This window comes from Salvelinus fontinalis, chromosome 3 (genome assembly GCF_029448725.1).
Source record: "Salvelinus fontinalis isolate EN_2023a chromosome 3, ASM2944872v1, whole genome shotgun sequence".
In the NCBI taxonomy this organism is placed as follows: domain Eukaryota; kingdom Metazoa; phylum Chordata; class Actinopteri; order Salmoniformes; family Salmonidae; genus Salvelinus; species Salvelinus fontinalis.
This window is the reverse complement of record NC_074667.1, coordinates 60,656,312-60,677,411: the sequence shown is the minus strand read 5'-3', so window position 1 is coordinate 60,677,411 and position 21,100 is coordinate 60,656,312. Positions and strand designations below refer to the sequence as shown.

At 48.9% G+C, this 21,100-nt stretch overlaps 1 protein-coding gene across 1 annotated transcript in view; it reads left to right on the top strand.

The window, feature by feature from the left end:
- Nucleotides 1-21,100, top strand: part of LOC129851250 (forkhead box protein P4-like) — a gene marked incomplete in the record, with an annotated part of 178,284 nt that overhangs the window by 137,542 nt on the left and 19,642 nt on the right. Inside the window, 1 exon segment of the mRNA XM_055917665.1 lies at nucleotides 20,673-20,760. Within this exon segment, the coding sequence (XP_055773640.1) occupies nucleotides 20,673-20,760 (88 nt within the window).

Below are 21,100 nucleotides of genomic sequence, written 5' to 3'. Positions count from 1 at the left end.
AGAGAGAGTTAGGGAGTGGAGGTGTAAAGAGAGAGTTAGGGAGTGGAGGTGTAAAGAGAGAGTTAGGGAGTGGAGGTGTAAAGAGAGAGTTAGGGAGTAGAGATGTAAAGAGAGAGTTAGGGAGTGGAGGTGTAAAGAGAGAGTTAGGGAGTGGGGGTGTAAAGAGAGAGTTAGGGAGTGGGGGTGTAAAGAGAGAGTTAGGGAGTGGGGGTGTAAAGAGAGAGTTAGGGAGTGGAGGTGTAAAGAGAGAGGTAGGGAGTGGAGGTGTAAAGAGATAGTTAGGGAGTGGGGGTGTAAAGAGAGAGTTAGGGAGTGGAGGTGTAAAGAGAGAGGTAGGGAGTGGAGGTGTAAAGAGAGAGTTAGGGAGTGGGGGTGTAAAGAGAGAGTTAGGGAGTGGGGGTGTAAAGGATAGTTAGGGTGTGGAGGTGTAAAGAGAGGGCTAGGGAGTGGGGGTGTAAAGAGAGAGTTAGGGAGTGGAGGTGTAAAGAGAGAGTTAGGGAGTGGAGGTGTAAAGAGAGAGTTAGGGAGTGGGGGTGTAAAGAGAGAGTTAGGGTGTGGGGGTGTAAAGAGAGAGTTAGGGTGTGGAGGTGTAAAGAGAGGGTTAGGGAGTGGGGGTGTAAAGTGAGAGTTAGGGAGTGGAGGTGTAAAGAGAGAGTTAGGGAGTGGAGGTGTAAAGAGAGAGTTAGGGAGTGGGGGTAAAGAGAGAGTTAGGGTGTGGGGGTGTAAAGAGAGAGTTAGGGTGTGGAGGTGTAAAGAGAGGGTTAGGGAGTGGGGGTGTAAAGTGAGAGTTAGGGAGTGGAGGTGTAAAGAGAGATTTAGGGAGTGGAGGTGTAAAGACAGAGTTAGGGAGTGTAAAGAGAGAGTTAGGGAGTGGGGGTGTAAAGAGAGAGCTAGGGAGTGGGGGTGTAAAGAGAGAGTTAGGGAGTGGAGGTGTAAAGAGAGAGGTAAGGAGTGGAGGTGTAAAGAGATAGTTAGGGCGTGTAAAGAGAGAGTTAGGGAGTGGAGGTGTAAAGACAGAGTTAGGGAGTGTAAAGAGAGAGTTAGGGAGTGGGGATGTAAAGAGAGAGTTAGGGAGTGGGGGTGTAAAGAGAGAGTTAGGGAGTGGAGATGTAAAGAGAGAGGTAGGGAGTGGAGGTGTAAAGAGATAGTTAGGGAGTGTAAAGAGAGATTTAGGAAGTGGAGGTGTAAAGACAGAGTTAGGGAGTGTAAAGAGAGAGTTAGGGAGTGGGGGTGTAAAGAGAGAGTTAGGGAGTGGGGGTATAAAGAGAGAGGTAGGGAGTGGAGGTGTAAAGAGAGAGTTAGGGAGTGGGGGTGTAAAGAGAGAGTTACGGAGTGGGGATGTAAAGGATAGTTAGGGTGTGGAGGTGTAAAGAGAGGGCTAGGGAGTGGGGGTGTAAAGAGAGAGTTAGGGAGTGGAGGTGTAAAGAGAGAGTTAGGGAGTGGAGGTGTAAAGAGAGAGTTAGGGAGTGGGGGTGTAAAGAGAGAGTTATGGTGTGGGGGTGTAAAGAGAGAGTTAGGGTGTGGAGGTGTAAAGAGAGGGTTAGGGAGTGGGGGTGTAAAGTGAGAGTTAGGGAGTGGAGGTGTAAAGAGAGAGTTAGGGAGTGGAGGTGTAAAGAGAGAGTTAGGGAGTGGGGGTAAAGAGAGAGTTAGGGTGTGGGGGTGTAAAGAGAGAGTTAGGGTGTGGAGGTGTAAAGAGAGGGTTAGGGAGTGGGGGTGTAAAGTGAGAGTTAGGGAGTGGAGGTGTAAAGAGAGATTTAGGGAGTGGAGGTGTAAAGACAGAGTTAGGGAGTGTAAAGAGAGAGTTAGGGAGTGGGGGTGTAAAGAGAGAGTTAGGGAGTGGGGGTTTAAAGAGAGAGTTAGGGAGTGGAGGTGTAAAGAGAGAGGTAGGGAGTGGAGGTGTAAAGAGATAGTTAGGGAGTGTAAAGAGAGAGTTAGGGAGTGGAGGTGTAAAGACAGAGTTAGGGAGTGTAAAGAGAGAGTTAGGGAGTGGGGGTGTAAAGAGAGAGTTAGGGAGTGGGGGTGTAAAGAGAGAGTTAGGGAGTGGAGGTGTAAAGAGAGAGTTAGGGAGTGGAGGTGTAAAGAGAGAGTTAGGGAGTGTAAAGAGAGATTTAGGAAGTGGAGGTGTAAAGACAGAGTTAGGGAGTGTAAAGAGAGAGTTAGGGAGTGGGGGTGTAAAGAGAGAGTTAGGGAGTGGGGGTATAAAGAGAGAGTTAGGGAGTGGAGGTGTAAAGAGAGAGGTAGGGATTGGAGGTGTAAAGAGATAGTTAGGGAGTGGGGGTGTAAAGAGAGAGTTAGGGAGTGGAGGTGTAAAGAGAGAGGTAGGGAGTGGAGGTGTAAAGAGAGAGTTAGGGAGTGGGGGTGTAAAGAGAGAGTTAGGGTGTGGGGGTGTAAAGAGAGACTTAGGGAGTGGAGGTGTAAAGAGAGAGTTTGGGAGTGGAGGTGTAAAGAGAGAGTTAGGGAGTGGGGGTGTAAAGAGAGAGTTAGGGTGTGGGGGTGTAAAGAGAGAGTTAGGGTGTGGAGGTGTAAAGAGAGGGTTAGGGAGTGGGGGTGTAAAGTGAGAGTTAGGGAGTGGAGGTGTAAAGAGAGAGTTAGGGAGTGGGGGTGTAAAGAGAGAGTTAGGGAGTGGAGGTGTAAAGAGAGAGTTAGGGAGTGGAGGAGTAAAGAGAGAGTTTAGGGAGTGGGGGTGTAAAGAGAGAGTTAGGGAGTGGAGGTTTAAAGAGAGTGTTAGGGAGTGGAGGTGTAAAGAGTGGGGGTTTAAAGAGAGAGTTAGGGAGAGGGGGTGTAAAGAGAGTGTTAGGGAGTGGAGGAGTAAAGAGAGAGTTTAGGGAGTGGGGGTGTAAAGAGAGAGTTAGGGAGTGTAAAGAGAGAGTTAGGGAGTGGGGGTGTAAAGAGAGAGTTAGGGAGTGGAGGAGTAAAGAGAGAGTTTAGGGAGTGGGGGTGTAAAGACAGAGTTAGGGAGTGGAGGTGTAAAGAGAGAGTTAGGGAGTGGAGGTGTAAAGAGAGTTAGGGAGTGGAGGTGTAAAGAGAGAGTTAGGGAGTGGGGGTGTAAAGAGAGAGTTAGGGAGTGGGGGTGTAAAGAGAAAGTTAGGGAGTGGGGGTGTAAAGAGAGAGTTAGGGAGTGGGGGTGTAAAGGGAGAGTTAGGGAGTGGAGGTGTAAAGAGAGAGTTAGGGAGTGGAGGTGTAAAGAGAGAGTTAGGGAGTGGAGGTGTAAAGAGAGAGTTAGGGAGTGGGGGTGTAAAGAGAGAGTTAGGGAGTGGGGGTGTAAAGAGAGAGTTAGGGAGTGGGGGTGTAAAGAGAAAGTTAGGGAGTGGAGGTGTAAAGAGAGAGTTAGGGAGTGTAAAGCGAGAGTTAGGGAGTGGGGGTGTAAAGAGAGAGTTAGGGAGTGGAGGTGTAAAGAGAGAGTTAGGGAGTGGAGGTGTAAAGAGAGAGTTAGGGAGTGGAGGTGTAAAGAGAGAGTTAGGGAGTGGAGGTGTAAAGAGAGAGTTAGGGTGTGGAGGTGTAAAGAGAGAGTTAGGGAGTGGGGGTGTAAAGAGAGAGTTAGGGAGTGGAGGTGTAAAGAGAGAGTTAGGGAGTGGAGGTGTAAAGAGAGAGTTAGGGAGTGGAGGTGTAAAGAGAATTAGGGAGTGGAGGTGTAAAGAGAGAGTTAGGGAGTGGGGGTGTAAAGAGAGATTTAGGGAGTGGAGGTGTAAAGAGAGAGTTAAGGGGTGGAGGAGTAAAGAGAGAGTTTAGGGAGTGGGGGTGTAAAGAGTGAGTTAGGGAGTGGAGTTGTAAAGAGAGAGTTAGGGAGTGGAGGTGTAAAGAGTGGGGTTGTAAAGAGAGAGTTAGGGAGTATTGGTGTAAAGAGAGAGTTAGGGAGTGGAGGAGTAAAGAGAGAGTTTAGGGAGTGGGAGTGTAAAGAGAGAGTTAGGGAGTGTAAAGAGAGCGTTAGGGAGTGGGGGTGTAAAGAGAGAGTTAGGGTGTGGAGGTGTAAAGAGAGAGTTAGGGAGTGGAGGTTTAAAGAGAGTGTTAGGGAGTGGAGGTGTAAAGAGTGGGGGTGTAAAGAGAGAGTTAGGGAGAGGGGGTGTAAAGAGAGTGTTAGGGAGTGGAGGAGTAAAGAGAGATTTTAGGGAGTGGGGGTGTAAAGAGAGAGTTAGGGAGTGTAAAGAGAGAGTTAGGGAGTGGGGGTGTAAAGAGAGAGTTAGGGAGTGGAGGAGTAAAGAGAGAGTTTAGGGAGTGGGGGTGTAAAGACAGAGTTAGGGAGTGGAGGCGTAAAGAGAGAGTTAGGGAGTGGAGGTGTAAAGAGAGTTAGGGAGTGGAGGTGTAAAGAGAGAGTTAGGGAGTGGAGGTGTAAAGAGAGAGTTAGGGAGTGGGGTTGTAAAGAGAGAGTTAGGGAGTGGGGGTGTAAAGAGAGAGTTAGGGAGTGGGGGTGTAAAGAGAGAGTTAGGGAGTGGAGGTGTAAAGAGAGAGTTAGGGAGTGGAGGTGTAAAGAGAGAGTTAGGGAGTGGAGGTGTAAAGAGAGAGTTAGGGAGTTGGGGTGTAAAGAGAGAGTTAGGGAGTGGGGGTGTAAAGAGAGAGTTAGGGAGTGGAGGTGTAAAGAGAGAGTTAGGGAGTGGAGGTGTAAAGAGAGAGTTAGGGTGTGGAGGTGTAAAGAGAGAGTTAGGGAGTGGGGTGTAAAGAGAGAGTTAGGGAGTGGAGGTGTAAAGAGAGAGTTAGGGAGTGGAGGTGTAAAGAGAGAGTTAGGGAGTGGAGGTGTAAAGAGAATTAGGGAGTGGAGGTGTAAAGAGAGAGTTAGGGAGTGGGGGTGTAAAGAGAGATTTAGGGAGTGGAGGTGTAAAGAGAGAGTTAAGGAGTGGAGGAGTAAAGAGAGAGTTTAGGGAGTGGGGGTGTAAAGAGAAAGTTAGGGAGTGGAGGTGTAAAGAGAGAGTTAGGGAGTGTAAAGCGAGAGTTAGGGAGTGGGGGTGTAAAGAGAGAGTTAGGGAGTGGAGGTGTAAAGAGAGAGTTAGGGAGTGGAGGTGTAAAGAGAGAGTTAGGGAGTGGAGGTGTAAAGAGAATTAGGGAGTGGAGGTGTAAAGAGAGAGTTAGGGAGTGGGGGTGTAAAGAGAGATTTAGGGAGTGGAGGTGTAAAGAGAGAGTTAAGGAGTGGAGGAGTAAAGAGAGAGTTTAGGGAGTGGGGGTGTAAAGAGTGAGTTAGGGAGTGGAGTTGTAAAGAGAGAGTTAGGGAGTGGAGGTGTAAAGAGTGGGGTTGTAAAGAGAGAGTTAGGGAGTATTGGTGTAAAGAGAGAGTAAGGGGGTGGAGGAGTAAAGAGAGAGTTTAGGGAGTGGGAGTGTAAAGAGAGAGTTAGGGAGTGTAAAGAGAGCGTTAGGGAGTGGGGGTGTAAAGAGAGAGTTAGGGTGTGGAGGTGTAAAGAGAGAGTTAGGGAGTGGAGGTTTAAAGAGAGTGTTAGGGAGTGGAGGTGTAAAGAGTGGGGGTGTAAAGAGAGAGTTAGGGAGAGGGGGTGTAAAGAGAGTGTTAGGGAGTGGAGGAGTAAAGAGAGAGTTTAGGGAGTGGGGGTGTAAAGAGAGAGTTAGGGAGTGTAAAGAGAGAGTTAGGGAGTGGGGGTGTAAAGAGAGAGTTAGGGAGTGGAGGAGTAAAGAGAGAGTTTAGGGAGTGGGGGTGTAAAGACAGAGTTAGGGAGTGGAGGTGTAAAGAGAGAGTTAGGGAGTGGAGGTGTAAAGAGAGTTAGGGAGTGGAGGTGTAAAGAGAGAGTTAGGGAGTGGAGGTGTAAAGAGAGAGTTAGGGAGTGGGGGTGTAAAGAGAGAGTTAGGGAGTGGGGGTGTAAAGAGAGAGTTAGGGAGTGGGGGTGTAAAGAGAGAGTTAGGGAGTGGGGGTGTAAAGAGAGAGTTAGGGAGTGGAGGTGTAAAGAGAGAGTTAGGGAGTGGAGGTGTAATGAGAGAGTTAGGGAGTGGAGGTGTAAAGAGAGAGTTAGGGAGTTGGGGTGTAAAGAGAGAGTTAGGGAGTGGGGGTGTAAAGAGAGAGTTAGGGAGTGGGGGTGTAAAGAGAAAGTTAGGGAGTGGAGGTGTAAAGAGAGAGTTAGGGAGTGGAGGTGTAAAGAGAGAGTTAGGGAGTGGAGGTGTAAAGAGAATTAGGGAGTGGAGGTGTAAAGAGAGAGTTAGGGAGTGGGGGTGTAAAGAGAGATTTAGGGAGTGGAGGTGTAAAGAGAGAGTTAAGGAGTGGAGGAGTAAAGAGAGAGTTTAGGGAGTGGGGGTGTAAAGAGTGAGTTAGGGAGTGGAGTTGTAAAGAGAGAGTTAGGGAGTGGAGGTGTAAAGAGTGGGGTTGTAAAGAGAGAGTTAGGAAGTATTGGTGTAAAGAGAGAGTTAGGGAGTGGAGGAGTAAAGAGAGAGTTAGGGTGTGGAGGTGTAAAGAGAGAGTTAGGGAGTGGGGGTGTAAAGAGAGAGTTAGAGAGTGGAGTTGTAAAGGGAGAGTTAGGGAGTGGAGGTGTAAAGAGAGAGTTAGGGAGTGTAAAGAGAGAGTTAGGGAGTGGGGGTGTAAAGAGAGAGTTAGGGTGTGGAGGTGTAAAGAGAGAGTTAGGGAGTGGGGGTGTAAAGAGAGAGTTAGAGAGTGGAGTTGTAAAGGGAGAGTTAGGGAGTGGAGGTGTAAAGAGAGAGTTAGGGAGTGGAGGTGTAAAGAGAGAGTTAGGGAGTGGAGGTGTAAAGAGAGAGTTAGGGAGTGGGGATGTAAAGAGAGATTTAGGGAGTGGAGGTGTAAAGAGAGAGTTTAGGGAGTGGGGGTGTAAAGAGTGAGTTAGGGAGTGGAGGTGTAAAGAGAGAGTTAGGGAGTGGAGGTGTAAAGAGAGAGTTAGGGAGTATTGGTCTAAAGAGAGAGTTAGGGAGTGGAGGAGTAAAGAGAGAGTTTAGGGAGTGGGAGTGTAAAGAGAGAGTTAGGGAGTGTAAAGAGAGAGTTAGGGAGTGGGGGTGTAAAGTGAGAGTTAGGGAGTGGAGGAGTAAAGAGAGAGTTTAGGGATTGGGGGTGTAAAGAGAGAGTTAAGGAGTGGAGGTGTAAAGAGAGAGTTAGGGAGTGGGGGTGTAAAGAGAGAGTTAGGGAGTGGAGGTGTAAAGAGAGAGTTAGGGAGTGGAGGTGTAAAGAGAGAGTTAGGGAGTGGAGGTGTAAAGAGAGAGTTAGGGAGTGGAGGTGTAAAGATAGAGTTAGGGAGTGGGGGTGTAAAGAGAGAGTTAGGGAGTGGAGGTGTAAAGAGAGAGTTAGGGAGTGGAGGTATAAAGAGAGAGTTAGGGAGTGGGGGTGTAAAGAGAGAGTTAGGGAGTGGAGGTATAAAGAGAGAGTTAGGGAGTGGGGGTGTAAAGAGAGAGTTAGGGAGTGGATGTGTAAAGAGAGAGTTTAGGGAGTGGAGGTGTAAAGAGAGAGTTAGGGAGTGGGGGTATAAAGAGAGAGTTAGGGAGTGGAGGAGTAAAGAGAGAGTTTAGGGAGTCGAGGTGTAAAGAGAGAGTTTAGGGAGTGGGGTGTAAAGAGAGAGTTAGGGAGTGGGGGTGTAAAGAAAGAGTTAGGGAGTGGAGGTGTAAAGAGAGAATTTGTGAGTGGAGGAGTAAAGAGAGAGTTAGGGAGTGTAAAGAGAGAGTTAGGGTGTGGGGGTGTAAAGAGAGAGTTAGGGTGTGGGGGTGTAAAGAGAGAATTAGGGATTGGAGGAGTAAAGAGAGAGTTTAGGGATTGGGGGTGTAAAGAGAGAGTTAAGGAGTGGAGGTGTAAAGAGAGAGTTAGGGAGTGGGGGTGTAAAGAGAGAGTTAGGGAGTGGAGGTGTAAAGAGAGAGTTAGGGAGTGGAGGTGTAAAGAGAGAGTTAGGGAGTGGAGGTGTAAAGAGAGAGTTAGGGAGTGGAGGTGTAAAGAGAGAGTTAGGGAGTGGGGGTGTAAAGTGAGAGTTAGGGAGTGGAGGAGTAAAGAGAGAGTTTAGGGATTGGGGGTGTAAAGAGAGAGTTAAGGAGTGGAGGTGTAAAGAGAGAGTTAGGGAGTGGGGGTGTAAAGAGAGAGTTAGGGAGTGGAGGTGTAAAGAGAGAGTTAGGGAGTGGAGGTGTAAAGAGAGAGTTAGGGAGTGGAGGTGTAAAGAGAGAGTTAGGGAGTGGAGGTGTAAAGATAGAGTTAGGGAGTGGGGGTGTAAAGAGAGAGTTAGGGAGTGGAGGTGTAAAGAGAGAGTTAGGGAGTGGAGGTATAAAGAGAGAGTTAGGGAGTGGGGGTGTAAAGAGAGAGTTAGGGAGTGGAGGTATAAAGAGAGAGTTAGGGAGTGGGGGTGTAAAGAGAGAGTTAGGGAGTGGATGTGTAAAGAGAGAGTTTAGGGAGTGGAGGTGTAAAGAGAGAGTTAGGGAGTGGGGGTATAAAGAGAGAGTTAGGGAGTGGAGGAGTAAAGAGAGAGTTTAGGGAGTCGAGGTGTAAAGAGAGAGTTTAGGGAGTGGGGTGTAAAGAGAGAGTTAGGGAGTGGGGGTGTAAAGAAAGAGTTAGGGAGTGGAGGTGTAAAGAGAGAATTTGTGAGTGGAGGAGTAAAGAGAGAGTTAGGGAGTGGAGGAGTAAAGAGAGAGTTTAGGGAGTGGGGGTGTAAAGACAGAGTTAGGGAGTGGAGGTGTAAAGAGAGAGTTAGGGAGTGGAGGTGTAAAGAGAGTTAGGGAGTGGAGGTGTAAAGAGAGAGTTAGGGAGTGGAGGTGTAAAGAGAGAGTTAGGGAGTGGGGGTGTAAAGAGAGAGTTAGGGAGTGGGGGTGTAAAGAGAGAGTTAGGGAGTGGGGGTGTAAAGAGAGAGTTAGGGAGTGGGGGTGTAAAGAGAGAGTTAGGGAGTGGAGGTGTAAAGAGAGAGTTAGGGAGTGGAGGTGTAATGAGAGAGTTAGGGAGTGGAGGTGTAAAGAGAGAGTTAGGGAGTTGGGGTGTAAAGAGAGAGTTAGGGAGTGGGGGTGTAAAGAGAGAGTTAGGGAGTGGGGGTGTAAAGAGAAAGTTAGGGAGTGGAGGTGTAAAGAGAGAGTTAGGGAGTGGAGGTGTAAAGAGAGAGTTAGGGAGTGGAGGTGTAAAGAGAATTAGGGAGTGGAGGTGTAAAGAGAGAGTTAGGGAGTGGGGGTGTAAAGAGAGATTTAGGGAGTGGAGGTGTAAAGAGAGAGTTAAGGAGTGGAGGAGTAAAGAGAGAGTTTAGGGAGTGGGGGTGTAAAGAGTGAGTTAGGGAGTGGAGTTGTAAAGAGAGAGTTAGGGAGTGGAGGTGTAAAGAGTGGGGTTGTAAAGAGAGAGTTAGGAAGTATTGGTGTAAAGAGAGAGTTAGGGAGTGGAGGAGTAAAGAGAGAGTTAGGGTGTGGAGGTGTAAAGAGAGAGTTAGGGAGTGGGGGTGTAAAGAGAGAGTTAGAGAGTGGAGTTGTAAAGGGAGAGTTAGGGAGTGGAGGTGTAAAGAGAGAGTTAGGGAGTGTAAAGAGAGAGTTAGGGAGTGGGGGTGTAAAGAGAGAGTTAGGGTGTGGAGGTGTAAAGAGAGAGTTAGGGAGTGGGGGTGTAAAGAGAGAGTTAGAGAGTGGAGTTGTAAAGGGAGAGTTAGGGAGTGGAGGTGTAAAGAGAGAGTTAGGGAGTGGAGGTGTAAAGAGAGAGTTAGGGAGTGGAGGTGTAAAGAGAGAGTTAGGGAGTGGGGATGTAAAGAGAGATTTAGGGAGTGGAGGTGTAAAGAGAGAGTTTAGGGAGTGGGGGTGTAAAGAGTGAGTTAGGGAGTGGAGGTGTAAAGAGAGAGTTAGGGAGTGGAGGTGTAAAGAGAGAGTTAGGGAGTATTGGTCTAAAGAGAGAGTTAGGGAGTGGAGGAGTAAAGAGAGAGTTTAGGGAGTGGGAGTGTAAAGAGAGAGTTAGGGAGTGTAAAGAGAGAGTTAGGGAGTGGGGGTGTAAAGTGAGAGTTAGGGAGTGGAGGAGTAAAGAGAGAGTTTAGGGATTGGGGGTGTAAAGAGAGAGTTAAGGAGTGGAGGTGTAAAGAGAGAGTTAGGGAGTGGGGGTGTAAAGAGAGAGTTAGGGAGTGGAGGTGTAAAGAGAGAGTTAGGGAGTGGAGGTGTAAAGAGAGAGTTAGGGAGTGGAGGTGTAAAGAGAGAGTTAGGGAGTGGAGGTGTAAAGATAGAGTTAGGGAGTGGGGGTGTAAAGAGAGAGTTAGGGAGTGGAGGTGTAAAGAGAGAGTTAGGGAGTGGAGGTATAAAGAGAGAGTTAGGGAGTGGGGGTGTAAAGAGAGAGTTAGGGAGTGGAGGTATAAAGAGAGAGTTAGGGAGTGGGGGTGTAAAGAGAGAGTTAGGGAGTGGATGTGTAAAGAGAGAGTTTAGGGAGTGGAGGTGTAAAGAGAGAGTTAGGGAGTGGGGGTATAAAGAGAGAGTTAGGGAGTGGAGGAGTAAAGAGAGAGTTTAGGGAGTCGAGGTGTAAAGAGAGAGTTTAGGGAGTGGGGTGTAAAGAGAGAGTTAGGGAGTGGGGGTGTAAAGAAAGAGTTAGGGAGTGGAGGTGTAAAGAGAGAATTTGTGAGTGGAGGAGTAAAGAGAGAGTTAGGGAGTGTAAAGAGAGAGTTAGGGTGTGGGGGTGTAAAGAGAGAGTTAGGGTGTGGGGGTGTAAAGAGAGAATTAGGGATTGGAGGAGTAAAGAGAGAGTTAGGGAGTGGAGGTGTAAAGAGAGAGTTTAGGGAGTGGGGGTGTAAAGAGAGAGTTAGGGTGTGGGGGTGTAAAGAGAGAATTAGGGATTGGAGGAGTAAAGAGAGAGTTAGGGAGTGGAGGTGTAAAGAGAGAGTTTAGGGAGTGGGGGTGTAAAGAGAGAGTTAGGGTGTTGGGGTGTAAAGAGAGAGTTAGGGTGTGGAGGTGTAAAGAGACAGTTAGGGAGTGTAAAGAGAGAGTTAGGGTGTGGGGGTGGAAAGAGAGAGTTTAGGGTGTGGAGGTGTAAATAGAGAGTTAGGGAGTGGAGGTGTAAATAGAGAGTTTAGGGTGTGGAGATGTAAATAGAGAGTTAGGGAGTGGAGGTGTAAAGAGAGATTTAGGGAGTGGGGGTCTAAAGAGAGAGTTAGGGTGTGGAGGTGTAAAGAGAGAGGTAGGGAGTGGAGGTGTAAAGAGAGAATTTAGGGAGTGGAGGTGTAAAGAGAGAGTTAGGGAGTGGGGGTGTAAAGAGAGAGTTAGGGAGTGGAGGTGAAAAGAGAGAGTTAGGGAGTGGAGGTGTAAAGAGACAGTTAGGGAGTGGAGGTGTAAAGCGAGAATTAGGGAGTGTAAAGAGAGAGTTAGGGTGTGGGGGTGTAAAGAGAGAGTTAGGGAGTGGAGGTGTAAAGAGTGGGGGTGTAAAGAGAGAGTTAGGGAGTGGGGGTGTAAAGAGAGAGTTAGGGAGTGGAGGTATAAAGAGAGAGTTAGGGAGTGGGTTTGTAAAGGGAGAGTTAGGGAGTTGATGTGTAAAGAGAGAGTTAGGGAGTGGAGGTGTAAAGAGAGAGTTAGGGAGTGGGGGTATAAAGAGAGAGTTAGGGAGTGGAGGAGTAAAGAGAGAGTTTAGGGAGTCGAGGTGTAAAGAGAGAGTTTAGGGAGTGGGGGTGTAAAGAGAGAGTTAGGGAGTGGAGGTGTAAAGAGAGAATTAGGGAGTGGAGGAGTAAAGAGAGAGTTAGGGAGTGTAAAGAGAGAGTTAGGGTGTGGGGGTGTAAAGAGAGAGTTAGGGTGTGGGGGTGTAAAGAGAGAATTAGGGATTGGAGGAGTAAAGAGAGAGTTAGGGAGTGGAGGTGTAAAGAGAGAGTTTAGGGAGTGGGGGTGTAAAGAGAGAGTTAGGGTGTGGGGGTGTAAAGAGAGAGTTAGGGTGTGGGGGTGTAAAAAGAGAATTAGGGATTGGAGGAGTAAAGAGAGAGTTAGGGAGTGGAGGTGTAAAGAGAGAGTTAGGGAGTGGAGGTGTAAAGAGAGAGTTAGGGAGTGGAGGTGTAAAGAGAGAGTTAGGGAGTGGGGGTGTAAAGAGAGAGTTAGGGAGTGGGGGTGTAAAGAGAGTTAGGGAGTGGAGGTTTAAAGAGAGAGTTAGGGAGTGGGGGTGTAAAGAGAGAGTTAGGGAGTGGGGGTGTAAAGAGAGTTAGGGAGTGGGGGTGTAAAGAGAGAGTTAGGGAGTGGGGGTGTAAAGAGAGAGTTAGGGAGTGGAGGAGTAAAGAGATAGTTAGGGAGTGGAGGAGTAAAGAGAGAGTTTGGGAGTGGAGATATAAAGAGAGAGTTAGGGAGTGGAGGTGTAAAGAGAGAGTTAGGGAGTGGAGGTGTAAAGAGAGAGTTAGGGAGTGGAGGTGTAAAGAGAGAGTTAGGGAGTGGAGGTGTAAAGACAGAGTTAGGGAGGGTAAAGAGAGAGTTAGGGAGTGGGGGTGTAAAGAGAGAGAGTTAGGGAGTGGAGGTGTAAAGAGAGAGTTAGGGAGTGGAGGTATAAAGAGAGAGTTAGGGAGTGGGGGTGTAAAGAGAGAGTTAGGGAGTGGAGGTATAAAGAGAGAGTTAGAGAGTGGGGGTGTAAAGAGAGTGTTAGGGGGTGGAGGTGTAAAGAGAGAGTTTAGGGAGTGGAGGTGTAAAGAGAGAGTTAGGGTGTGGGGGTGTAAAGAGAGAATTAGGGATTGGAGGAGTCAAAGAGAGAGTTAGGGAGTGGAGGTGTAAAGAGAGAGTTTAGGGAGTGGGGGTGTAAAGAGTGAGTTAGGGTTTGGGGGTGTAAAGAGAGAGTTAGGGTGTGGGGGTGTAAAGAGAGAATTAGGGATTGGAGGAGTAAAGAGTGAGTTATGGAGTGGAGGTGTAAAGAGAGAGTTAGGGGGTGGAGGTGTAAAGAGACAGTTAGGGAGTGTAAAGAGAGAGTTAGGGTGTGGGGGTGGAAAGAGAGAGTTTGGGTGTGGATGTGTAAAGAGAGAGTTTAGGGTGTGGAGGTGTAAATAGAGAGTTAGGGAGTGGAGGTGTAAAGAGAGAGTTAGGGAGTGGGGGTGTAAAGAGAGAGTTAGGGAGTGGAGGTGTAAAGAGAGAGTTAGGGTGTGGAGGTGTAAAGAGAGAGGTAGGGAGTGGAGGTGTAAAGAGAGAGTTAGGGAGTGGAGGTGTAAAGAGAGAGTTAGGGATTGTAAAGAGAGAGTTAGGGTGTGGGGGTGTAAAGAGAGAGTTAGGGAGTGGAGGTGTAAAGAGAGAATTTAGGGAGTGGAGGTGTAAAGAGAGAGTTAGGGATTGTAAAGAGAGAGTTAGGGTGTGGGGGTGTAAAGAGAGAGTTAGGGTGTGGGGGTGTAAAGAGAGAATTAGGGATTGGAGGAGTAAAGAGAGAGTTAGGGAGTGGAGGTGTAAAGAGAGAGTTTAGGGAGTGGGGGTGTAAAGAGAGAGTTAGGGTGTGGGGGTGTAAAGAGAGAGTTAGGGTGTGGGGGTGTAAAGAGAGAATTAGGGATTGGAGGAGTAAAGAGAGAGTTAGGGAGTGGAGTTGTAAAGAGAGAGTTAGGGAGTGGGGGTGTAAAGCGAGAGTTAGGGAGTGGATGTGTAAAGAGAGAGTTAGGGAGTGGAGGTGTAAAGAGAGAGTTAGTGAGTGTAAAGAGAGAGTTAGGGAGTAGGGGTGTAAAGAGAGAGTTAGGGAGTGGAGGAGTAAAGAGAGAGTTAGGGAGTGGAGGAGTAAAGAGAGAGTTAGGGAGTGGGGGTGTAAAGAGAGAGTTAGGGTGTGGGGGTGTAAAGAGAGAGTTAGGGAGTGGAGTAAAGAGAGGTTTAGGGAGTGGGGGTGTAAAGAGAAAGTTAGGGAGTGGAGGTGTAAAGAGAGAGTTAGGGAGTGGAGGTGTAAAGAGAGAGTTAGGGAGTGTAAAGAGAGAGTTAGGGAGTGGAGGTGTAAAGAGAGAGTTAGGGAGTGGAGGTGTAAAGAGTGCGGGTGTAAAGAGAGAGTTAGGGAGTGGGGGTGTAAAGAGAGAGTTAGGGAGTAGAGGAGTAAAGAGAGAGTTTAGGGAGTGGGGTGTAAAGAGAAAGTTAGGGAGTGGAGGTGTAAAGAGAGAGTTAGGGAGTGGAGGTGTAAAGAGAGAGTTAGTGAGTGTAAAGAGAGAGTTAGGGAGTGGAGGTGTAAAGAGAGAGTTTAGGGAGTGGAGGTGTAAAGAGAGAGTTAGGGAGTGGGGGTGTAAAGAGAGAGTTAGGGAGGGGAGGTGTAAAGAGAGAATTAGGGAGTGTAAAGAGAGAGTTAGGGTGTGGGGGTATAAAGAGAGAGTTAGGGAGTGGAGGTGTAAAGAGTGGGGGTGTAAAGAGAGAGTTAGGGAGTGGAGGAGTAAAGAGAGAGTTTAGGGAGTGGGGGTGTAAAGAGAAAGTTAGGGAGTGGAGGTGTAAAGAGAGAGTTAGGGAGTGGAGGTGTAAAGAGAGAGTTAGGGAGTGTAAAGAGAGAGTTAGGGAGTGGAGGTGTAAAGAGAGAGTTTAGGGAGTGGAGGAGTAAAGAGAGAGTTAGGGAGTGGAGGTGTAAAGAGAGAGTTAGGGAGTGGAGGTGTAAAGAGAGAGTTAGGGAGTGTAAAGAGAGAGTTAGGGAGTGGGGGTGTAAAGAGAGAGTTAGGGATTGGAGGTGTAAAGAGAGAGTTAGGGAGTGGAGGTGTAAAGAGAGAGTTAGGGAGTGGAGGTGTAAAGATAGAGTTAGGGAGTGGGGGTGTAAAGAGAGAGTTAGGGAGTGGGGGTGTAAAGAGAGAGTTAGGGAGTGGAGGTGTAAAGAGAGAGTTAGGGGGTGTAAATAGAGAGTTAGGGTGTGGGGGTGTAAAGAGAGAGTTAGGGTGTGGGGGTGTAAAGAGAGAATTAGGGATTGGAGGAGTAAAGAGAGAGTTAGGGAGTGGAGGTGTAAAGAGAGAGTTTAGGGAGTGGGGATGTAAAGAGAGAGTTAGGGAGTTGATGTGTAAAGAGAGAGTTAGGGAGTGGGGGTATAAAGAGAGAGTTAGGGAGTGGAGGAGTAAAGAGAGAGTTTAGGGAGTGGAGGAGTAAAGAGAGAGTTTAGGGAGTGGGGGTGTACAGAGAGAGTTAGGGTGTGGGGGTGTAAAGAGAGAGTTAGGGTGTGGGGGTGTAAAGAGAGAATTAGGGATTGGAGGAGTAAAGAGAGAGTTAGGGAGTGTAAAGAGAGAGTTAGGGAGTGGAGGTGTAAAGAGAGGGTTAGGGTGTGGGGGTGTAAAGAGAGAGTTAGGGTGTGGAGGTGTAAAGAGAGAATTAGGGATTGGAGGAGTAAAGAGAGAGTTAGGGAGTGTAAAGAGAGAGTTAGGGAGTGGAGGTGTAAAGAGAGAGTTAGGGAGTGGGGGTGTAAAGAGAGAGTTAGGGAGTGGATGTGTAAAGAGAGAGTTAGGGAGTGGAGGTGTAAAGAGAGAGTTAGGGAGTGGAGGTGTAAAGAGAGATTTAGGGAGTGTAAAGAGAGAGTTAGGGAGTGGGGGTGTAAAGAGAGAGTTAGGGAGTGGAGGTGTAAAGAGAGAGTTAGGGAGTGGAGGTGTAAAGAGAGAGTTAGGGAGTGGAGGTGTAAAGATAGAGTTAGGGAGTGGGGGTGTAAAGAGAGAGTTAGGGAGTGGGGGTGTAAAGAGAGAGTTAGGGAGTGGAGGTGTAAAGAGAGAGTTAGGGGGTTAAAGAGAGAGTTAGGGTGTGGGGGTGTAAAGAGAGAGTTAGGGTGTGGGGGTGTAAAGAGAGAATTAGGGAGTGGATGTGTAAAGAGAGAGTTAGGGAGTGGAGGTGTAAAGAGAGAGTTAGGGAGTGGAGGTGTAAAGAGAGATTTAGGGAGTGTAAAGAGAGAGTTAGGGAGTGGGGGTGTAAAGAGAGAGTTAGGGAGTGGAGGTGTAAAGAGAGAGTTAGGGAGTGGAGGTGTAAAGAGAGAGTTAGGGAGTGGAGGTGTAAAGATAGAGTTAGGGAGTGGGGGTGTAAAGAGAGAGTTAGGGAGTGGGGGTGTAAAGAGAGAGTTAGGGAGTGGAGGTGTAAAGAGAGAGTTAGGGGGTTAAAGAGAGAGTTAGGGTGTGGGGGTGTAAAGAGAGAGTTAGGGTGTGGGGGTGTAAAGAGAGAATTAGGGATTGGAGGAGTAAAGAGAGAGTTAGGGAGTGGAGGTGTAAAGAGAGAGTTTAGGGAGTGGGGGTATAAAGAGAGAGTTAGGGAGTGGAGGAGTAAAGAGAGAGTTTAGGGAGTGGGGGTGTAAAGAGAGAGTTAGGGTGTGGGGGTGTAAAGAGAGAGTTAGGGAGTTGATGTGTAAAGAGAGAGTTAGGGAGTGGGGGTATAAAGAGAGAGTTAGGGAGTGGAGGAGTAAAGAGAGAGTTTAGGGAGTGGAGGAGTAAAGAGAGAGTTTAGGGAGTGGGGTGTAAATAGAGAGTTAGGGAGTGGAGGTGTAAAGAGAGAGTTAGGGAGTGGAGTTGTAAAGAGAGAGTTAGGGAGTGGGGGTGTAAAGCGAGAGTTAGGGAGTGGATGTGTAAAGAGAGAGTTAGGGAGTGGAGGTGTAAAGAGAAAGTTTAGGGTGTGGAGGTGTAAATAGAGAGTTAGGGAGTGGAGGTGTAAAGAGAAAGTTTAGGGTGTGGAGGTGTAAATAGAGAGTTAGGGAGTGGAGGTGTAAAGAGAGAGTTAGGGAGTGGAGGTGTAAAGAGAGAGTTAGGGAGTGGAGGTGAAAAGAGAGAGTTAGGGAGTGGAGGTGTAAAGAGAGAATTAGGGAGTGTAAAGAGAGAGTTAGGGTGTGTTGGTGTAAAGAGAGAGTTAGGGAGTGGAGGTTTAGAGATGGAGTTAGGGAGTGGAGGTGTAAAGAGAGAATTAGGGAGTGGAGGATTAGAGTGGGAGAATGGGAGGGAGAGAGAGAGAAAGGGGGAATGGGAGGGAGAATGGGAGGGAGAGAGGGAGAATGTGTTCAAGAGAGGAAGAAGGGGAGGGAGAGAGGGAAAATGGGAGGGAGAAGGGGAGGGAGAGAGGGAGAAGGGGAGGGAAAGAGTGGGAATGGGAGTGAGTGCGGGAGAATGGGAGGGAGAAAGGGAGGGAGATAGGGAGAATGGAAGGGAGAGAGGGAGAATGAGAGGGAGAGAGGGAGAATGGGAGGGAGAATGAGAGGGAGAATGAGAGGGAGAATGAGAGGGAGAGAGTGAAAATGTGAGGGAGAGAGGGAGAATGGGAGGGAGAGAGGGAGAATGAGAGGGAGAGAGGGAGAATGTGTGGGAGAATGTGAGGGAGAGAATTGGAGAATGGGAGAATGGGAGGGAGAGAGGGAAAATGGGAGGGAGAAGGGGAGGGAGAGAGGGAGAATGGGAGGGAGAGAGGGAGAATGGGGGGGGAGAATGGGAGGGAGAGAGGGAAAATGGGAGGGAGAAGGGGAGGGAGATGGGGAGGGAGAGAGGGAGAATGGGTGGGAGAGAGGGAGAATGGGAGGGAGAGAGGGAGAATGGGAAGGAGAGAGGGAAAATGGGAGGGAGAGAAGGAGATGGGGAGGGAGAGAGGGAGAATGGGAGGGAGAGAGGGAGAATGGGAAGGAGAGAGGTAAAATGGGAGGGAGATGGGGAGGGAGAGAGGGAGAATGGGAGGGAGAGAGGGAGAATGGGAAGGAGAGAGGTAAAATGGGAGGGAGAGAGGGAGAATGGGAAGGAGAGAGGTAAAATGGGAGGGAGAGAGGGAGAATGGGAGGGAGAGAGGGAACGGTACGCTGGGAAAGATCAAAGGTCCCGCATCGTCCCACAGCAGAGGAAACAAACATCACCGCCATTCAGACACAACACACGCACTCAATCACACACACTCTATCTCCCACACACTCTCTATCTCACACACACCCTCTATCTCACACACACACACTCTATCTCACACACACACCCTCTATCTCACACACACCCTCTATCTCTCACACACACACCCTCTATCTCACACACACACACCCTCTATCTCACACACACTCTATCTCACACACACCCTCTATCTCACACACACCCTCTATCTCACACACACACACACACTCTATCTCACACAAACACCCTCTATCTCACACACACCCTCTATCTCACACACACCCTCTATCTCACACACACACCCTCTATCTCACACACACACACGATCTCACACACACCCTCTATCTCACACACACCCTCTATCTCACACACACACTCTATCTCACACACACACACACACACCCTCTATCTCACACACACCCTCTATCTCACACACACTCTATCTCTCACACACCCTCTATCTCACACACACCCTCTATCTCACACACACACACTCTATCTCACACACACCCTCTATCTCACACACACTCTATCTCACACACACACACACACTCTATCTCACACACACACACTCGATCTCACACACACACCCTCTATCTCACACACACCCTCGATCTCACACACACACACACTCTATCTCACACACACACTCTATCTCACACACACCCTCTATATCACACACACACACACACACACACACACACACACACACACACACACACACACACACACACACACACACACACACACACACACTCTATCTCGCACACACTTGATCTCACACACACACACGATCTCACACACACCCTCTATCTCACACACACACACACATATAATCACGTACACACACAAGCACCCACACACATTTTCAGGGCAGAAATGTATTGGGAGTAAGTCAGAGATTAGGTCCTCTCTCTGTTGCTCTGATAACACATGAGCTCATGTCCAGGTGTTCTCCCACACTGAGGTCATGGACTAAAGAGCAGAATACACACACACAGACACACACACACAGACACACACACACACACAGACACACACACACACACACACACACACACACAGACAGACACACACACACACACACACACACACACACACACACACACACACACACACACACACACACACACACACACACACACACACACACACACACACACACACACACACACACACAGACACACACAGACAGACACACACAGACAGACACACACACACACACACACACACACACACACACACACACACACACACACACACACACACACACACACACACACACACTAAAAAAGAATAAGGTTATATTGAACTGATATACAAATGTAATGTACTTTTTTCCATAACTCCCTCCCCTCACTAATAGACACACACTGTTACACAATCTCTCCTCCACTGTGTAAACTGTCTGGTTGTTCTGTTTAACACTGAGTTCAACTCTTTCATGTTTTGACTTGGTTCTGTTTGTTCTGAGGAGGAAATCTAGTTTATACTCTGACGTGTTTGGTGCCAGCCCACTATGGTGTGTGTTTCCATGTGTCTGGACAGGAGTGTGAAGCCCTCTGGTCTCTTGAAAAACTCCAAACAGGAAAATAAACAACTATCTCCAGTCATGTGAATATGTATTTATATGAGGTCATCATTGGCCGGGATCACAGAGACTGGAGCGTTGGTGTCTACTGCACGCTGCACACTCACATGTCTCCCTACTGTCCTCTTCCAATGACACACACAGTGGCACATATGTCTGGTTTTTACATTGAATATGTGTGAATATGGAAGAAAATAAATGATGGATTAATATGATTTGTTTTGCTTGACATTAACGGGTTATAACCCAGTTGTATCCCTCTATCTCTTCTCTCCCTCTTCCTCACTCTCTGTCCTCCTCTCCCTCTATCCTCCTCTCCCTCTCTGTCCTCCTCTACCTCTATGCTCCTCTCCCTCTGTCCTCCTCTTCCTCTGTCCTCCTCTCCCTCTCTGTCCTCCTCTACCTCTATCCTCCTCTCCCTCTGTCCTCCTCCTCCTCTATCCTCCTCTCCCTCTCTGTACTCCTCTACCTCTATCCTCCTCTCCCTCTCTGTCCTCCTCTACCTCTATCCTCCTCTCCCTCTGTCCTCCTCTTCCTCTGTCCTCCTCTCCCTCTATCCTCCTCTACCTCTATCCTCCTCTCCCTCTCTGTCCTCCTCTCCCTCGATCCTCCTATAACTCTGTCCTCCTCTCCCTCTCTGTCCTCCTCTTCCTCTGTCCTCCTCTCCCTCTATATTCCTCTAACTCTGTCCTCCTCTCCCTCTGTCCTCCTCTCCCTCTGTCCTCATCTCCCTCTCTGTCCTCCTCTCCCTCTCTGTCCTCCTCTACCTCTATCCTCCTCTCCCTCTGTCCTCCTCTTCCTCTGTCCTCCTCTCCTTCTGTCCTCATCTCCCTCTCTGTCCTCCTCTCCCTCTCTGTCCTCCTCTACCTCTATCCTCCTCTCCCTCTGTCCTCCTCTACCTCTATCCTCCTCTCCCTCTGTCCTCCTCTCCCTCTGTCCTCATCTCCCTCTCTGTCCTCCTCTCCCTCTCTGTCCTCCTCTCCCTCTCTGTCCTCCTCTCCCTCTCTGTCCTCCTCTACCTCTCTGTCCTCCTCTCCCTCTCTATCCTCCTCTCCCTCTGTCCTCCTCTCCCTCTCTGTCCTCCTCTCCCTCTCTGTCCTCCTCTACCTCTCTGTCCTCCTCTCCCTCTCTGTCCTCCTTTCCCTCTCTGTCCTCCTCTCCCTCTCTATCCTCCTCTCCCTCTGTCCTCCTCTCCCTCTCTGTCCTCCTCTACCTTTATCCTCCTCTCCCTCTGTCCTCCTCTCCCTCTGTCCTCCTCTCCCTCTGTCCTCCTCTTCCTCTGTCCTCCTCTCCCTCTGTCCTCATCTCCCTCTCTGTCCTCCTCTCCCTCTATCCTCCTTTCCCTCTATCCTCCTCTCCCTCTGTCCTCTCCCTCTGTCCTCCTCTCCCTCTCTGTCCTCCTCTCCCTCTCTATCTCCCACTGTCGTCATCTCCCTCTATCTTCCTCTCCCTCTCTCCTCTTCTCTCAGGCATTTGAACAATGAGCATGCTCTGGATGACCGCAGCACGGCCCAGTGCAGGGTGCAGATGCAGGTGGTCCAACAGCTGGAGATACAGGTGGGCTACACACACACACACACGCACGCACGCACGCACGCACGCACACACACACACACACACACACACACACACACACACCTAGCCACTCGTCTGAGTCAGGGCGGGATTAGACAAAGCACTGGAGCTTGTAATTTAAAAGAGGAAATCACAGGCCCCAATTATAAACCTCCCAGTCCAGCCCAGTCCAACCCAGCCCAGCCCAGTCCAGCCCAGTCCAGTCCAGCCCAGTCCAGTGCAGACCAGCCCAGTCCAGCCCAGCCCAGTCCAGCCCAGTCCAGTCCAACCCAGCCCAGCCCAGTCCAGTCCAGTCCAGCCCAGCCCAGCCCAGTCCAGTCCA